General features: G+C 40.2%; 1 protein-coding gene across 1 annotated transcript; it reads right to left on the minus strand.

Moving 5' to 3' along the window:
* Positions 1-313: 313 nt before the first annotated feature.
* Positions 314-13,445, minus strand: adssl (adenylosuccinate synthase, like). The gene is made up of 13 exons (XM_076273848.1): positions 13,170-13,445; positions 12,188-12,290; positions 11,954-12,022; positions 11,805-11,855; positions 11,595-11,661; positions 10,333-10,440; positions 10,011-10,092; positions 5,880-6,006; positions 5,562-5,716; positions 5,326-5,450; positions 3,743-3,840; positions 3,491-3,640; positions 314-1,982 (listed from the first exon to the last, which is right to left on the minus strand). Exons 1-13 carry the CDS (start codon positions 13,410-13,412, stop codon positions 1,930-1,932), a joined length of 1,431 nt encoding a protein of 476 aa, XP_076129963.1. The 5' UTR covers positions 13,413-13,445; the 3' UTR covers positions 314-1,929.
* Positions 13,446-16,644: the final 3,199 nt, after the last annotated feature.

Raw genomic sequence — 16,644 nt, forward strand, 5'->3', positions numbered from 1 at the left:
TGTGCACGGTGTAAAAGTTTGAAACATTAAACTAAAATATGCGTACACTATATAACTTCATATTATCATATAGCTACCAAAACATGGATGTGTATTTAGCACACATTACATGGGTCATATTTCCCAATACTAAGAAAAACAACCTCCTTTGAAGGCATTTATGATTGATCTTACATCATCCTAAGAAATTAAGTGGTGCTTCTGGTTATCACACATATTTAACATTATAACATTATTTTTCATAACTTAACCCGTTTCCTAATTACATTTCTGAAAGACCATTTTTGCTTACAAAAGCGTAAGTCAACAAACATGCAGCTCAAACATTTTATTGTTCTGAAAGAGCAGATAATGAGTCAAAAATGTTGACATAATATGCATAGGAATGCCAGTGAGCTTTGATTATTTTAACATACAAATATTTGCTTGTGATCCTTTGTGATTAAAATAATGTTCTTTACCATTCAAAGAAAAAAATTGGATAAAAAAGAATCTTTAAGTGTTGTTACTGACTACAACTATTCATTCAGCAGCTGTTGCAGTTACACATTGACACCAATTCAAAGGGGGGGAATCATCAGGTTAGATCCATGAAAGCTCTTAGATTCTTATTACAAAGCTCTTCACTGGAGCACCCACGGCCATAGGTAGCCTATGCACCAAAAGTGCATGGTTTCAGAATGACATTGCTTGATAATTAGGCTACAGTGCAAGTGTTTATGTATAAGATTTTATAATTTTTTTTAAACAGCGGTATAATATACATCATATGGGCAAAGCAAAATAAGAAGATTGCTTCAACAGTCAACAAAATGTTAAATGTATTTTTGAAAAAACGATAACAATCACATCTGCACATCCAGTCCAGTGGTAAAATTCAACCATATGCCTATTTTAAGGCTTTTCATTTTAATTTGGGACAGACTAAAAATGAAAGAAAGTCCTATAACACTTGCTTGTGGTCCTTGGCACAAGTAATTTAGCTATAGCCAATTTTCCTTCCCCTCATTAAATTGTTTTATTTGTGTTATTTATTAGGTTGGGTCACATCTAACCAATAAGTGAACACGAGCTATGAAAGCATTTTTGCTAAGTCTGTCTGTGGTTATCAATTTCCTTTGCATCAGGTAAACACAGCCTAAAATGCTCTTTCCCTCCTAATCCAAGTGGAGGTCTGCTCAATGAATATGGTCTCATTTCATATTTAAGGTTATACATTGTAAAAATGTAAACAAGATGAGACATTAGAATAGTCTGAATAGTTCACAGGCTATTGCTTAGAAGTGTAATTTTGAGCCTTAGCTAGCTAGCAACAAAACACAAATAACCAAAAGAGAGGATGGAAATCAGGTGCAGAAAAATCACAGGACTTACGTGAAATCATTTTGAGGTCACAAAGTTCTCAGTTAATGAAAATAACCTTCAGTGAATAAAAATAACTATATGAAACCATTTGTACAGTTATGCTACAAGGATGTTCACTTAATATCAACCTTCAAATTAAACACACCACAAATCAAAGTTCTTTTCCAAAACCTTCATGACATTATCAGTAGGGGAGGAAAAAAAAAAAAACAACACAGGTAGAAGGCCTGTAATACTCCTTCAAATCCTCCGTTGAAACAGAATGCCCAGATTCCATCACATATGACCACAACGTCATGGTCAGTCATTCTTTTTTTGTGTGCTGGAATATTTCTGATATAAAAAAGCCTTTATGGAATGTAAGTGGGCACTGGTCTGGTGAACCATTTAAAGGTTAGATGGTCAGGTTACACGGAACCTGTGGTCTCAATCTGCTGCTGGTGCTGATGTTTGACTGGAACATTATGTGGGACGTTATGTGGTGCAATATTTAACATCTTTGCATTGATCCACAAAATGTGGACGAGTCCCACATACTTGTGGGACACTGTGTGCCACACTAGATCAAAACAGCTTGATCATGCTTTCACGCGACTTGCCGACTCCAACCCATTTCACTACAAAAGAAAAGACAGACAATGTAAAATGGTTAAAATTAGCAAGGCAACAATTTGTCTGTTTTAAGTCAGCAAATAAAACTTGAGCAGGGCAATTAAATTAATTGCATATAATGTTGAACACAGTTAATAGTCTTGCAGCAGCAGTATCAATAACATGCAATGGTACATGGCTTTGCAAATATATCCAGTATGTTAAAGGAGAATTCCGGTGTGATATTGAAATGCATGGATTCCAGTTTCTTCCAGTAGCAGCAACTGGAATCCATGCATTTCCACTGAATTATTTTTGGAATCTGATCCCTTATCATACCTGTTCATTCTTACTCGTCGCTCGACTTATCGTGACTAAATTCAAGATGGCTGTAAACGCTACTGTCTGTATAAATCGTCTTGTAAGTAAACTACCAGTGCTTTTTCAAAGTTCTCAATGTCTCGTTTTAAATGTCAGGGCCCTCGGAAGTCTACCAATGAAGTGTGGAGATACATTGTACATTGAGCCTCGTAAATGGTGTAAAACAGTGATTTATTTGCATGGCTAGCCCGATGCCGAAGCACCACAATTGAAAACGCTGTTGGTAGCATCGGCTAACTAGCGCCAGATTTTGGAGTGCAGGGGACAAGCCGAGATGGGCTATGAGACATACGTTCACACTCGGTATCATGTTTCAATACACTTTAGGTCAATATCACACCGGAATTCTCCTTTAATGTCAACAAACTCCCTGAAATGTGTTCTATCAAATATTAAAAGGTGAATGCCTTAATATAAACAATAGGTGCCACTAATTCTCCACTCATTTGTCATTAAACCTCAGCAGAAAGGCGCAAGATGATGACGTCATAAGCACCAGTCAAACCTCAAAGAGGAAAATTACACAGAAATATGTCATATGTTTGTTAGTTTTGCGGAGCAATTGCGGAGCAATTGCAGTCATCTGAAATAATCAAATTCAGATGGATATGTAATTAGTGACAGGTCTAATTACAGGACACTTAGGAACAGGGTGCGTTCATTTTCAAATAGCCATTTACAGCGCTGGCTTAAAGAAATGCAAGCTGGACTTAACACAATGCATGTTGGAATTGTGCAAAAGTCCAGCATGCATTGCTTTAAGCCAGCGCTGTAAACAACTACATGAATCTGAACACACCCGAAGAGACACCAAACAGTTTCCCCTTTTCCTAAACACACACAGATAAACCCTAAAGCTGCACTTAGGCTAATCAGCAATTCTATGTGTGACATTGTTAGGGGGGAATTCCGTTGATTTTTCACATAGATCTCTGTTTCTCAAGGTCACTGAGTACTGTCGATTTTTCGGTTTTACCTAGCTGGAGTTGCTGCAGCCAGGCAGCTACAGCGCTACACTCTGGGGGCATGCTGGTGAGCGCCCCCCCCATGTTCATGTCCCCAGAGTGTAGCACTGTAGCTGCCTGGCTGCTAGCTGCAGCAACTCAAGCTAGGTAAAATCGATTGTTTTCCCGTACCAAGCCAAGAGCAATACCTGGCACTTGCAGAAACTTCTCGATGAAGCGGATGTAGTCCTGTGCTTGAGAAGGCAGCTCATCAAAACAACGCACGGCTTCAGTGCTGCAGCACCATCCGGGCAGGGTCTCGTACTCCACTGACACCCGAGTCAACATGTCCATATTTGCTGCGCAGAGCAGAAAGCCAAGTCAAGTAAAAAGCACACCTTAAAACATCAAAGAAACAATGTAAAACAGTTTGATAGGTAGGCAAAATAACAGCATGTTACCAGGGAAACTGGGAAGGGCTTGTCCATCAACGGTGTACGCAACACCTATTTTGATCTCAGGCAGAGTGTCCAGGATGTCCAATTTCGTCAGGGCAATGCTGATAGGGGAAATGATGAACGGCATGAACACATGAAGAAAAAAAGAAAAAAAGAAAAAAAAAACAGGAACATCTGAATGACTACAGCAGGGGTCTCAAACTCAAATGAGCTGGGGGCCAATTCTGCCAACGTCATCTGATTGGAGGGCCGGCTATTTCTGAAAATGCAATGTTCTTTTTTTCAAATACCACACAAAACTGCAAACAGAAAGTGCAAGTGTTTTTATCTAGTTTTAGACACCTGTGCTAGCAACCTTAGATTATAAATAAAATAATGATAAAATAAATATTAATACAAATTATAAAACAAATGAAAAGCATAAAACAGGTATGTGTGTGTTTCACACCAAATAAAAATATTTTCCTCTCATAACTTTTTTAAACCTGGCAAACTATAGGCGTCAGGGTTAAGAAAGCAACACCATTGGATTTTTATATCAAAATGTCAAAAGGCCATGGCTTGAAAGTGGCCAGAGATAAAGTCCTACTGTAAATGTAAAAATCTTTGAGTAAAACAAAAGTTTATGAAGGGGGTAAATTTACCCATCTAATTTGCCACAGGATGGCAAGCACCTCAAATTATGCACCTTTCAGTAAATACTGGATGAACATATTTGAGCAGGTTTACTTTCCTTTTTTCATATTACCCACATAACAAATTAACAGGAAAACACCTAAGATGTATACCAACACCTAAGATGTATATGGTTTCTAAACCACAAGGCCTACAATAAAGTATTCTGGTCAAATCAGTTCCTATCGCGGGTAATCTGAGTACCCAGAAGTTCGCATCATATTGCGGGTGCCTTTGTAGTTTAGAGCCCTATTTCTACTAGCCCTGCTGTCTGTACCACGTCCATTACGGACACTATCAAGATTACCACTGCAACCTCCAAGCTATGTTGGGCAGAGGCTCGAAATAAGCATGGTATGCTTAGTGGACACCGTTGTATACACGCAGACGCACCTCCATTCAATAGACGATCGATCATAATCCCCAAAAGGATATTCTCCTTCAGATTTAGAATAGGTGAATAGCATAGCCTACCTAAGACTTAATCACACATAAACGTTTTTTTAACATTTGGTGTAGGCCTATTTCTGCTTAATTTCTGCTTCAATTTATGCAACACTATGGCCTGCATCGCTTCCGCGTCATTACAAATGCACGTCTTTGTGTTTCTCGCGTGTAATACAAGTATTTCCTGAAAACTTTGCGCAGCGATTTTGGGTTTGAATGAAACTCTGGATGTCTAGCACATAGTGGAGCAGAGTACAAATGAGATTTGTCACCATACTTGGAACTATCGTCTATTTTAATAAGTATCGTTGTTTGTCGCAATTAAAAATAGTCTCAAGGGCCGGATTACATTATTATTTTGACATACGTCGCGGGCCGGAATTGGGCCGGACGCGGGCCGGATTTGGCCCGCGGGCCGGGTGTTTGAGACCCCTGGACTACAGAGAGTGGGGGCTTGTACTCACGCAGTGAATCCATTGATCATGTGGGCATATCCGACTAGAACCAGGTCCAACCAGCCACAGCGACGTCGTCTGCCGGTGGTGACCCCAAACTCTCTCCCGCGAGACTGCAGCAGAGAGCCTGTGTCCTGCACACAAACACACCACAACTCTAATCAGGTTACACAAGAGCAAAAACTACTACAAATGAGAACCCATGTAGCAGTGAGTTTTACTACAACAGAAGTAGTAAGCCATACATTGTCCTGCTCTGTTGGGAAAGCTCCAACTCCAACTCTGGTGGTGTAGGCCTTCACCACGCCATAGACGCGACCCACATGGGACGGAGGCACTCCGAGCCCTGTGCATACACCTCCCACTGTGCAGTTGGATGAGGTCACAAACGGGTAGGTTCCTTAAAGAAAAAAAGAAATAATAGAAAGAAATAATAGAAAGAAATAATATTATTATTATTATTATTATTATTAAGGGGAACATGGATCATCCCCTTGCAGGTTATAAAGTAGTTTGTCCCTTCAGTACACGGAGGTCAGCGAACTGTCCTTTCTGAAACTCACCAAAGTCAATATCCAAGAGAGCTGCATTAGCCCCCTCTACTAGAATCTTCTTGCTTGGTCCAGTCAGAGCTTTGTGCATGAAATACACTCCATCAGTCACCAAGGGGCGCAACCTCTCAGCAAATCCCTATGAAAAGAGTATGGTATTATATATACAGAAATCAGGAATCACAAAAATGGCTGCATATATACATGGTTAAAATTGCTCTAAACACACGCATTGACTACCGGCTTCATATATCAAATGTGACCCTGCAAGGCGAAACCAGTCGTCTTGCTCACAGTGCTATTTTGAGAAAAATCCACGATAAACAAACGTACAGGTTAAAATGTCAAATTTCACGTTTTCGCATAATTCACATACAGTCTACACTTTCATATTGTGAACAAATTTCACGGATAAACATACGTTTTGACTGTTAAACCCTGACTTTATTTAGGTGAAGATTAAACACATTAGCAGTCATTCCATTTGTCCACGCCTCTATAAGGTTTTATGGTAGAGCTAAAATGTAGCCTACTCATTAGGCTACTCGTTACACAATGTGTAAGCTCTCTATCGTTCTTGGCAGATGTAACCGAATATGAATGTGAAAGACTTGCCTTTCAGGGCACGAACGGTCAACAGCACGAACTTTTAGAAATATCTTGGCGTCATTTTACGGACCAGGAGAAGTATTCCATTGACGTAGCCAGGGCATGAAATTGGCAGCCGCCCACACGCCAAATGCGGGTAACTTTTGTGATTGGCGGGTGAAACTGTCAATCTACCTGCCACGTTGGCGGGTAGCCAATAAGACAACACAACACTGAGCAAGGAGATGCACTGTCGGGATTGCCGTAGGAAATGTACTCTTTACTCCGCTACATTTTGAATTGCCTTTCGTTACGAAAACAAGTTTATTATTGGAGAAAGTATCTCAAGGGAGAAAAGAGCACCTCTCGCCGGTACACAACGGCGTGGTAGAAAAGAAACAGGGCTTCAGAAAGCATTGCTACGTTTCCCCGCGATTATAAAAGTAATGGCTGGCCTATGCCTACTACACAGAAGTAGATGTTCTATATAGCTAACAACTCAGTTAACGCAATGACGTCCTGCCAGTTGCTGCATCTTCTGGTGAGGCTGCCAGAGTGCCAACGAGACTAGAGGTATGACATGACACGGAAACTTCCACCTATATTCATTTCTGGCCAGCATCGTTCAACAAGCACATTGGACAAGGAAAGTAGGCCTACAACTTAATTTACAAGCAAAGCAAATGCACTGGAAATCGAGCATACAAGTTAGAAAAAGCCTAGCATTCATTTATGTAGCCTCAATGTTGCAGGACATGACACGAGACGGTCGGATGAGAAAACAGATAGCCTGCTCTGTCGCTCTGCCCGAGTGGATATGCCTAGGCTATTATAGCCTAAATCATACATGGGCAACATCCGGCCCGTGGGCTTTCCCTGACCGGCCCGCGTAAGGTCCGTGAAAGAACAAATAGTCAAGAGCCTAGCATAGAGATAATGCACGCAAATCAATATCGTTGCTTTTATTTTGAAAGCGACTGCTATTTGTACGCCCATACATTTGTGCGTGGATGCATACGATGTAGGCCTAAACACCCTCACTGAATTGTGCTGGTGAATAGAATTTATGCTTCTGCGTCGACACAATGCAGTTGCCTTTAAGTCGGCGTAAACCTTTCAAAGTTTTGTGTGTCTTATGTCTGCGTCGCTCACCACCGCAAAGGTTGTCAGAACGAACTCCTGCTGTTTGTTGGCGATACGAAGTGTTAATTTCAAAACGTTACTGGCAGAGTTTATTTGCAAAGCTTATGTTAGCGAACTAGTATGAACCACAGGTTGCTTGAAGCAGCCGGCTCAACACACAGGGCGAGTTGACCAATCACAGTTTTGTGCATAAAGTTAAAGCAAAAACATAGCCTACATTTTTAAAATAGTTTTCTTTGTGCATGTTGATTAACTAATGACAGCCTACGTCTCCACATTTTCATAGTCTAATTCTGCATAGAGTTAATTTAATGATGGTAATGATTTAATGATGAAATATTGCTGAGTGTTGATGAAATGGTGGCACAGGCCTATGGTTGTACTGACTCCTTCACATTTTCATGGCCTAGCCTAATTATATAGATATTGAAGAACAGAATAGAATTGGACAGAATTGAGTTCAGACTTGAGTTCGGTATTTTGGGTCCGGCCCTCCTCAACAGTCCCAGTTTGTCATGTGGCCCCTTGGGGAAATTAGTTGCCCAGCCCTGGCCTAAATATAGGTCTACCCATAATATAGCCATTGTTTTTAGGTTACATTGTCTGTATGGTTAAGTTATAAACAGACTTCTAGCAATGCAAAGCAGAAGAATCAGGTGCAATGTATTGGAAGACTGCTTTTCAATCCATAGCCACATAATGCTTATTCTGGCTATGACAAAGTATATTAAATAAAATATATTTGAATTGGGCTTTTAAAATATGTTTGACTATATGATTAGCCTACAGAGGAGGAGAAAAGCAAATAGGCATAAAGGATACTTTTGTATCCCTTTAAAGGTCCATCAAAAATATAAAAATGAAGGCCTACAAAAAAGTAACTTGTTAGGCCTACTTGAGTAATTTATTAACAAAGTACTTTTTTACTTTTACTTGAGTACTGTAATGTGTATTCTGTACAAGTTCAAGAACCATTCTTATGCATTTTCTGAGTCGTTCACCTTTATTTTGGGCACAAAATAATTTTGGCTGGTAAAAAAACACTGTGGCAGGTGGATTTCAAAATTCACCTGCCACAGTGGCTGGTGGCCAAAAAAGTTAACTTCAGGCCCTGGACGTAGCACATTTTAAAAGTGGGCCTATAGCCTACACCAGCGGTTCCCAAACTTTTCCCCCCCGCGTACCACCGCCTACATTCCGACTCGGCTCGCGTACCCCCACCATCCGACACATAAACACATAAAAACGTAACGCATTCTATAACCCCCCCCCCCCCCCCCTGACAATATTTGTCCGTTTCCCGGTTTTAGGTGCGTGCATTTGGTCAGTTAAAAAGTTATGAAAATTATAACAGCAGTATAATGAGCCTGCATAGTAGCCTAACTACATCCACATACAATATCTTATCTTATAATAGGCCTACAACAACGCATGACAAGGATGTATTCGTTTGGACAACATTAGGCTATACAGCCTAGAAAGGCTAAACTTAGGCTACCTTTAGTTTGTTAAATGTAAAGCCTAGCTATGTTACCTTTCTTGCCCATCTGAAATAACTCCTAGCTTTGCTCCTTCCCTCCTTTCTGTTTTTGTTGTTTTCAAAAACCTGTTATATCCGCGAAACTTTCCCCCCACGGACCATCCAACACATTCAAAAGTAACGCATTCTATTAGCTATTCCAGGCGTTATGTTTAATAAGCTGGCCTTTTTTTGATGAACACATACAGAGTTTATAAATGATATCCTTTAACTTCATGTATCATATCATTATGACCTGATTCGAAATTATGTATTTATTCATGAATTAATTACAAAAGATTTAAAATTTTCATTTTATACCTGTCCGCCATAGCCCTTTTCATCTCACGTACCCCCTAGAAGCAGCTCGCGTACCACCGGGGGTACGCGTACCACAGTTTGGGAACCCCTGGCCTACACAATCTGTGTACACAGAACTTCTTCTCCCCTTGCTTCCCCCGAAATACATTAATTATAGTCTATAGTGATACCTTATGACCGTCCCTGGTATTAACTAGGGGGCAGAAAAAGACACTCACTCGGTTGATAAAACTGGACATAGTCAGTCATCCGCTTCAAAATCACGCTACCGTAAGGCTAATAATAGCTGTGTCCTCACACTATCGCACGTGACAATTTACTTAAAAAGGTGATTTTCTCCTCTTCTGGCGTATCGTGACAGGAGAACCATGCCAACTTTGGATGCGGTTATCTTAGCGATACTTTTTGCAATACCCTCGATATACATATCGTTGGAAAGCTTAGTCAATGGCCGTTCATGTGAGCACATTAACTTAATTTTGTAAATTTTACCAAAACGACTGGTTTCGCCTTTCAAGGTCACAAATGATGATGTGCAATAAATGAGCATCAGGGACCAGATGATAACCCACCTTCAGCTGGTCTAATTCAGCATCAACATCAATGTTGAGATTAGGATACATGGCCTGAAAATGACCTGCCAGAACTCGGAATCTACAACACACAACCAATAATTATTTAAATCAATTAAATTAATATGCTCATAACGTCCTCACTATTAACCTCCCAGCATACCAAATTATATTTTTAATTTATAGCCATTACACACAATTCAGGTACAGGGGCTATTGTTTGTTTTTTTGTTTAAATAATATTCATAGATGAGCTTCTCTATCCATGAACAACCAGTAAAATGGTTTCTAAGAAACACAAATGGAAAGGTTGAATACTCACTTCTCCTCAAAGACTGCGAAGTCATCCACCAAATCACACACCCTCAGTCCATTGCGGGCAGCTTTAGAAGAGTATGCTGGGCCAATGCCTTTTTTGGTAGTTCCCAAACTATATACACCAAAGAAAAAAAGTCTTGTTTAAAATTGGTTATGCTCAAATCGGCCTCAAATTTTCACATCGTCAATAGATATTAACACATGCAGGGCCATACTTTGTATTTTGGGAAAACCTGGCAGATAGCACTGCTAATGGCCACCTTACACCAAACAACAAGTTGTGAATGCAGCTAGAAAATAATCCGATTGGCGCTGCCATGTCAGCTACTCAGCCAACCATACATGTTCAAAACATTGTTTGTATCTCCTCACGCATCCACATTTATCCATGCTTTACGTAATTACCAAATACCAAATTTGACCAATGATCCAGTGATCTTAACTCCCATAATTCACTACAACTACACCGTTGGACCTGTGTGTTTCAGGTTGGCTTTTTTCACCAGCAGGACCGCACCAGAGTTCGTTAGATGGTTGCAGACTGAGACCACCTCTTTTTGGAGGCCTCAGACCGATCAATTTGGTGCGCACCTGAATGCGATCGTTGCATTCCGACCAACACAAACGAACCGAAACAAGGGCTCAAAGGCACTCGAGTTCGATTAAAACAAACTAAAGGCTGTCGGTGTGAAAACGCCTTAAGACAATTCTGAATCATTGAGAGCACTAATTAAACAGCAGCTCATCCATGGTTTAGCAAACAGTTGTTTGCCTACCTTAAATTATATGACTCAAGAATGCAATGTTAACTTCCATTTAACATAGGATTACGAGACAGCAAATGTCACTTTTCACCACATAACCAATCTCAAAGAAGCTACAAAGCACATTTAAGTATGACCTTTGTTAAGAGAGAGCTCTGCAAATACTTAATTCAACAGGTGAACTATTGATTGCACCGGAGATGAGGAACAATACCATTAAAAACTGATGTTGTACTGTCAATTACTAAATAACGCAGGGGGTCCATAGGAATGATTAAGAGCCATCACTCACCCCACCCTGATTTCAAACCTCCATACACATCCACATCAAAGTCTGGCATTGCATCGCTTGCACACCATCTCTACTATTGGTATGCCAGGACCACGGCCAGCAACCAAGCCAAAGATGCTTATTCTCAGTGCTCAATATCAACTATTCCAATGGGTGAACGGACCTACATAAGGGATATGTTTATGACACTGAGGTCGTGCATGCACTTACTTTTTCCCAGCCTGCAGTTGTCTTTGTTGCTCCTGTATTCCATCAACAGCTTGATGAAAGTTGAACACTGTCAGAATACAAAACATGAGACATTTTACTCCAGATGTCACAACCACTTGAATATGCAAATAACCATGCAACTGGGAAAAAACACACTTTCACTATATTATCAAGACAAATATATTGGTAGAATAATGAGAAGGCTCTTACCAAGGTGTGCACGATCAGAAATCTTCAGTCTTTCCTCCCATCCTGCAAGTCCTAAAAACAGATAGGAAAAATCAAAAGTAATATAGTTAATATAGTTATATAGTTAATAGACTGGTTTCTAACTGAACATGTTACTCAAGCAAAATCACCTTTTCCTTTCTGTAGGTTTTTTTCAGCCTCATCAAACAACCCAGGCAGATGTATCACAACCCCGTTGCCTATGAAGAGAAACACCTGATTATTGATACAGATTAAGGGCATGAATACAGTGCTGTAGCAGCAGTTTTGGATTAAAAACCTTAACACAATTACTCTGTGCACTGCAGATGTCATTGTTTGTGATGGGTAGAAGGGCTGAAGAGGCATATATTTTGATCACATACCAATAAAGGACATGGCCTTTTTGTTCAGCACTCCACTGGGCAGCAGGTGGAAATCGTACTCCACCGAGTCCACCACCACGGTGTGACCTGCGTTGTTTCCTCCCTGGTGACACATAGGACATTAATAATTGGATTCCATCATACACAAGCAGAACTAGACCATCTCTCCGTGCGTGCATTACGTAGCTACATCTCTGCAAAATGTATTCTAAACACTATACCTACAAAAACACAAGAAACTGCGAGAGTTGATGACTTCGGGCAACGTTGCAATCTCGCCGACAGCTGTCGCTATTAACCATACCAAAGCTATGTAATTTAAGTTAGCAAGTTAATCAATCAGCCTAGTTGGCCCGCTAACTACATTAGCATACCACCATTTCCAAAGTTTGTTCTTCGAGTTTCCGACTAACTCAATTTTCCCAGTAATTTAGGACTTAGTAAAGTAATTTGACAAAGCCTGCCATTAACGGTCGCTGTATGTTATCTAACGTATCTAGATGAAGCAGCTATGTTAAATACGAGGGGTGGCTAACGTTAACACTTTTCTGTGACCAACTTCTACGATTAACGCGGTTTACGTAAACCCAAAGCCCATCATACCATTAACGTTCTACTTCAAAGAAATTCATATTTCAACGAACCATTTTGTTCACACCTATCGATTACTGTATCATTACATGTTTTGCACTAAAGCACAACGTTACCAAAGGCCTGCAAGTTGTGGTTAATGCCTGACCTTCGTTACTTTGGGGAAATGGAGCTAGCTAGTGTTTTGTTTGACCACGTTGTCTAGCGTTACTTAGGTTTCATTGCTAAATCGGGTAACATTAGTAATTACACTAGACAAAAATATTATTACACTTCACGAACTTCAACCAGTTAACATGCACATTTCACTGGCAGTTAAGAGTTAACGTTATCGAAGTAGCTTCAGCTAACGTTACTTTGGCTTCTCCGTTAGCTAGCATGGAGTGCTTACCTGGCACCTGCATACAATATCTGCATCCATAGCCAAGAGGTCCACCACTTTGCCCTTTCCTTCGTCACCCCATTGGGCCCCAAGAACTACTGTCACTTTATTCTTTGGCTCCCGAGGAATCCGTAAAGATTCAACCTCACTCTCTCGGGGTCTCTTCATGGCTGGTTCCCCATTTAGCGAGGCCGTTTCCTGGCCATTTGACATACCATTGTCCGCGGCCATACTGCGTGCTTGTAAATGCATGAATGTGCTGCAATGTGTTCGTTTCGCCGACAACGTGCTGCGTGAATCTAGCGCCAACAATGTAGGCCTACTCTCTGTTAAAAAAAATCCGGTGACCTCAGCCAATCACGATTCAGCCTGAGACTCAACATCTAGTAGGAGACGGGCTCTGATGGTACATAACTTAAATCAATATTCAATATTCAGATACCACTAACCCAGATTAATTTAAAATAGACCTTAAGACAGTTAATGCGTAGCCTAAATGCGATACATCTTAAAATAAATAAATTGTCTTCGAGTGACAAAAACTCGAGTGACATGAAATAGTAAATACTAGTTTGTATTTATTGGTGACTGGTTGAAATCACTGTAAAGTCAACGTGGAGCAGGCTAAGCAGGTGTCGCAGAATTTCCCGCGTTCTCCAATCTGCCCTTTTTACCCGCCAAATGCAATCCACCTATTTCAAAATAAAAGTCAGACTGCGGCAAGTGTAGATTGGATCAGAGGTTGGATACAATTTGTAGGCTACTGTAGTAGTCAGTTTTTAGTTAGTCTCTACAGACTGTATTCTGTGAAAAAGCTATGAGTTATTCAGAACACAAGTCCTCAGACTCAGTTGTACATGTGTAGGCAATGGCATAATCTATGAGAATTTGCAGGTCTGGGCCCCGCACATTCAATATCAGATTGGACTGATGACAGTCCTGACCCACGTGTGCAAATGAACAATATCAGGGGCGTCGTTAGAATGTCTCAACATCGGGGGCTTAGCCCAAACCAGAAATCGCGTTACCCATAAAATCAATAGATAACTCTTTGGCGCGTTCCACCTTAGTCTATGTTTATATTGCGGTTTGCCTGGCAGACATAGGTTTCTCTCGAAAACGACGTACAGTAGAGTTACATTATTAGTTAAAAAAAATAATAGTTCCAAATAAAGTTGTTGGAAAGCCTATTGACGGATTTCCTGTCTACCAACAACAAAACTAGCCTAGCAGCCTCTGGGCAGAAGACGCTCACAACGTTATAAATGTAACCTGATAGTTGGCTACTGTAACCTAGAATCAGCATTTTTGTAGGCATATCCTTGCTGTCTCAATAATAATTTTGACATGGGGGTTTGACTCTGGGGGCTCTCCCCCATCATTTTTTTTAACCGAGTAGCCTATGTGATTTCCTTTATTCTGGTGGATTTTAAGGTGGCCTAGTGCCTGGAGAAGGGCATATTTTCGTTCACATTCATTCATCCTGACTGGACAAGCGAACTTGGCTGAGCTGAGCATTCTTAATAATAGCATAACCTTACCGTGGCATTGTGCTGTCCCGTCCACTTTTTCCTTGGTCATGTTCAATATTTAATTGGCCATGTGCTTATTATAGCTTAACTTAGGCTAGCTATACCATGAATTGGAGTTTGGTATTTCTGTTATTTGGATCCAATGAGACCCAGTAGCCTAAGTGTTCAAAATAAAATATTAGGTATAGTGTTTTTTTTCTAAAACCGGCTATCGGTTTCAGTGAATATGATCAAAAAAAATCTTGCCAACTGCAGCTTTAATTCAAATGTCGGTCTGTTTATGACTCCTATGTTTGGGTGTGGCTATTTTGTTTTGATATATGATCTTCCTTGTCAAAAAAGAAAGGCATTATTAACGATAGGCACCAAAAAAAACTCCTCCTGTATATCATGCCCCACCTGTCATGTCTCTATGCCCCACTAGTGGGGCCCGCCTCACACTTTGAGAACCACTGTCTTACACTAACATCTCCATTGTTGACGTGGAATATGTCAAGCAGTGAAGTGATAACATATGCAGGCAGTACGGTGTTCATTTTAGGACATCCTCAGACTCAGGTGTCAGACTCAGAAAAACATCGGTCATCTTCAGACAAAACTGCCTCAGCGTCAGAAAAACCTCTGTCATCTTCAGACAAAACTGCCTCAGCGTCAGAAAAACCAGACTCAGGTGTCAGACTCAGAAAAACATCTGTCATTTTCAGACAAAACATGCCTCAGCTTCAGAAAAACTTCTGTCATCTTCAGACAAAACTGCCTCAGCGTAAGAGAAACCTCTGTCATCCTCAGATAAAACTGCTTCAAACCAAACTGCCTCAGAAAAACATCTCTAAGGAGTCTGGTCTCAGAAAAAACACTGTCAGAAAAAGTGGAGTCAGGTCTCAGAAAAAACGCTGTCAGAAAAAGTGAAGTCAGGTCTCAGAAAAAACGCTGTCAGAAAAAGTGGAGTCAGGTCTCAGAAAATCAGGTCTCAGAAAAGTATTAAATAAAGACAAATGTGCTATGCCATGATGTAATACCATATAATACCATTATAAAACGTTAGCAGTTGTCATTGTCATTGCACAACAATAATAGACAGACATAAAGATAGACAGGTACTTGAAATGTAATCCCCAGGGGACAATAACTGCAGCGTTGTTGAATTCATTTGATATGAGATGTTATCTTAACTTATTTAGAGTACCTGCTATTTCATGTATGATCATAATGGTATTATATGGTAGCCTAATTACATCATGACATAGCACATTTGTCTTTATGGGGGTTTGGGAATAATGATGTGATGATAATGATGCAGGTTTCTTACTGGTAGGTAGTGTACAACTGGGAAACGGTTAGCAAAAGTAAGACATAATGGTCCAGGTGTCGTTCTGGACTTTCGTGGTGGAAAAATGTTTAACCCACTTTTCCCTAGCTCATTGAATGTACCGTAATCCTACGAAAAACAAATTATTTTGCTGTATGTAGCTTACTCCGGTATGTGCCTTACAGCAGCTGCTAATGTTACTAGCGAAGTGAGGTTAGCTAAGTTACATCCATGGATTTCCTACAATGTGTATACCATTGGATCACTTACCTTTACTTATAATTTCTACATCTAACCAAGCACCAAATATAACATGCCAGTGACCAGGCTTGGAATTTCACCATTCTGGGGGCAAGGCCACTTGGCCTTCAGTTGGGCATATTTAGTGGGGGGCACAAAGGCCACATGGGCACCAAGGCCAAAGTTAACTATACAGTAGTAGGCTATAAAAATGATCAAAGTTGTATTTAGCCTATTCACTGCAGTAGACCTGCATCATTGTATGAAACATTACAAAAACATGAAACATGACATATTACATATAACTGTAAATCATCTGATCATCTAATAAAAACAGATATCTAGGCTATATATAACATTTATTTTATATTTGGCCTGCCATGAAATCATGTATTGAACAATT

The sequence above is a fragment of the Alosa pseudoharengus genome, unplaced genomic scaffold (genome assembly GCF_046254945.1).
Source record: "Alosa pseudoharengus isolate Yale_2024_CS ecotype anadromous, Long Island Sound unplaced genomic scaffold, YU_APseudo_1.1 YU_APseudo_1.1_scf_8, whole genome shotgun sequence".
NCBI classification, from domain to species: domain Eukaryota; kingdom Metazoa; phylum Chordata; class Actinopteri; order Clupeiformes; family Clupeidae; genus Alosa; species Alosa pseudoharengus.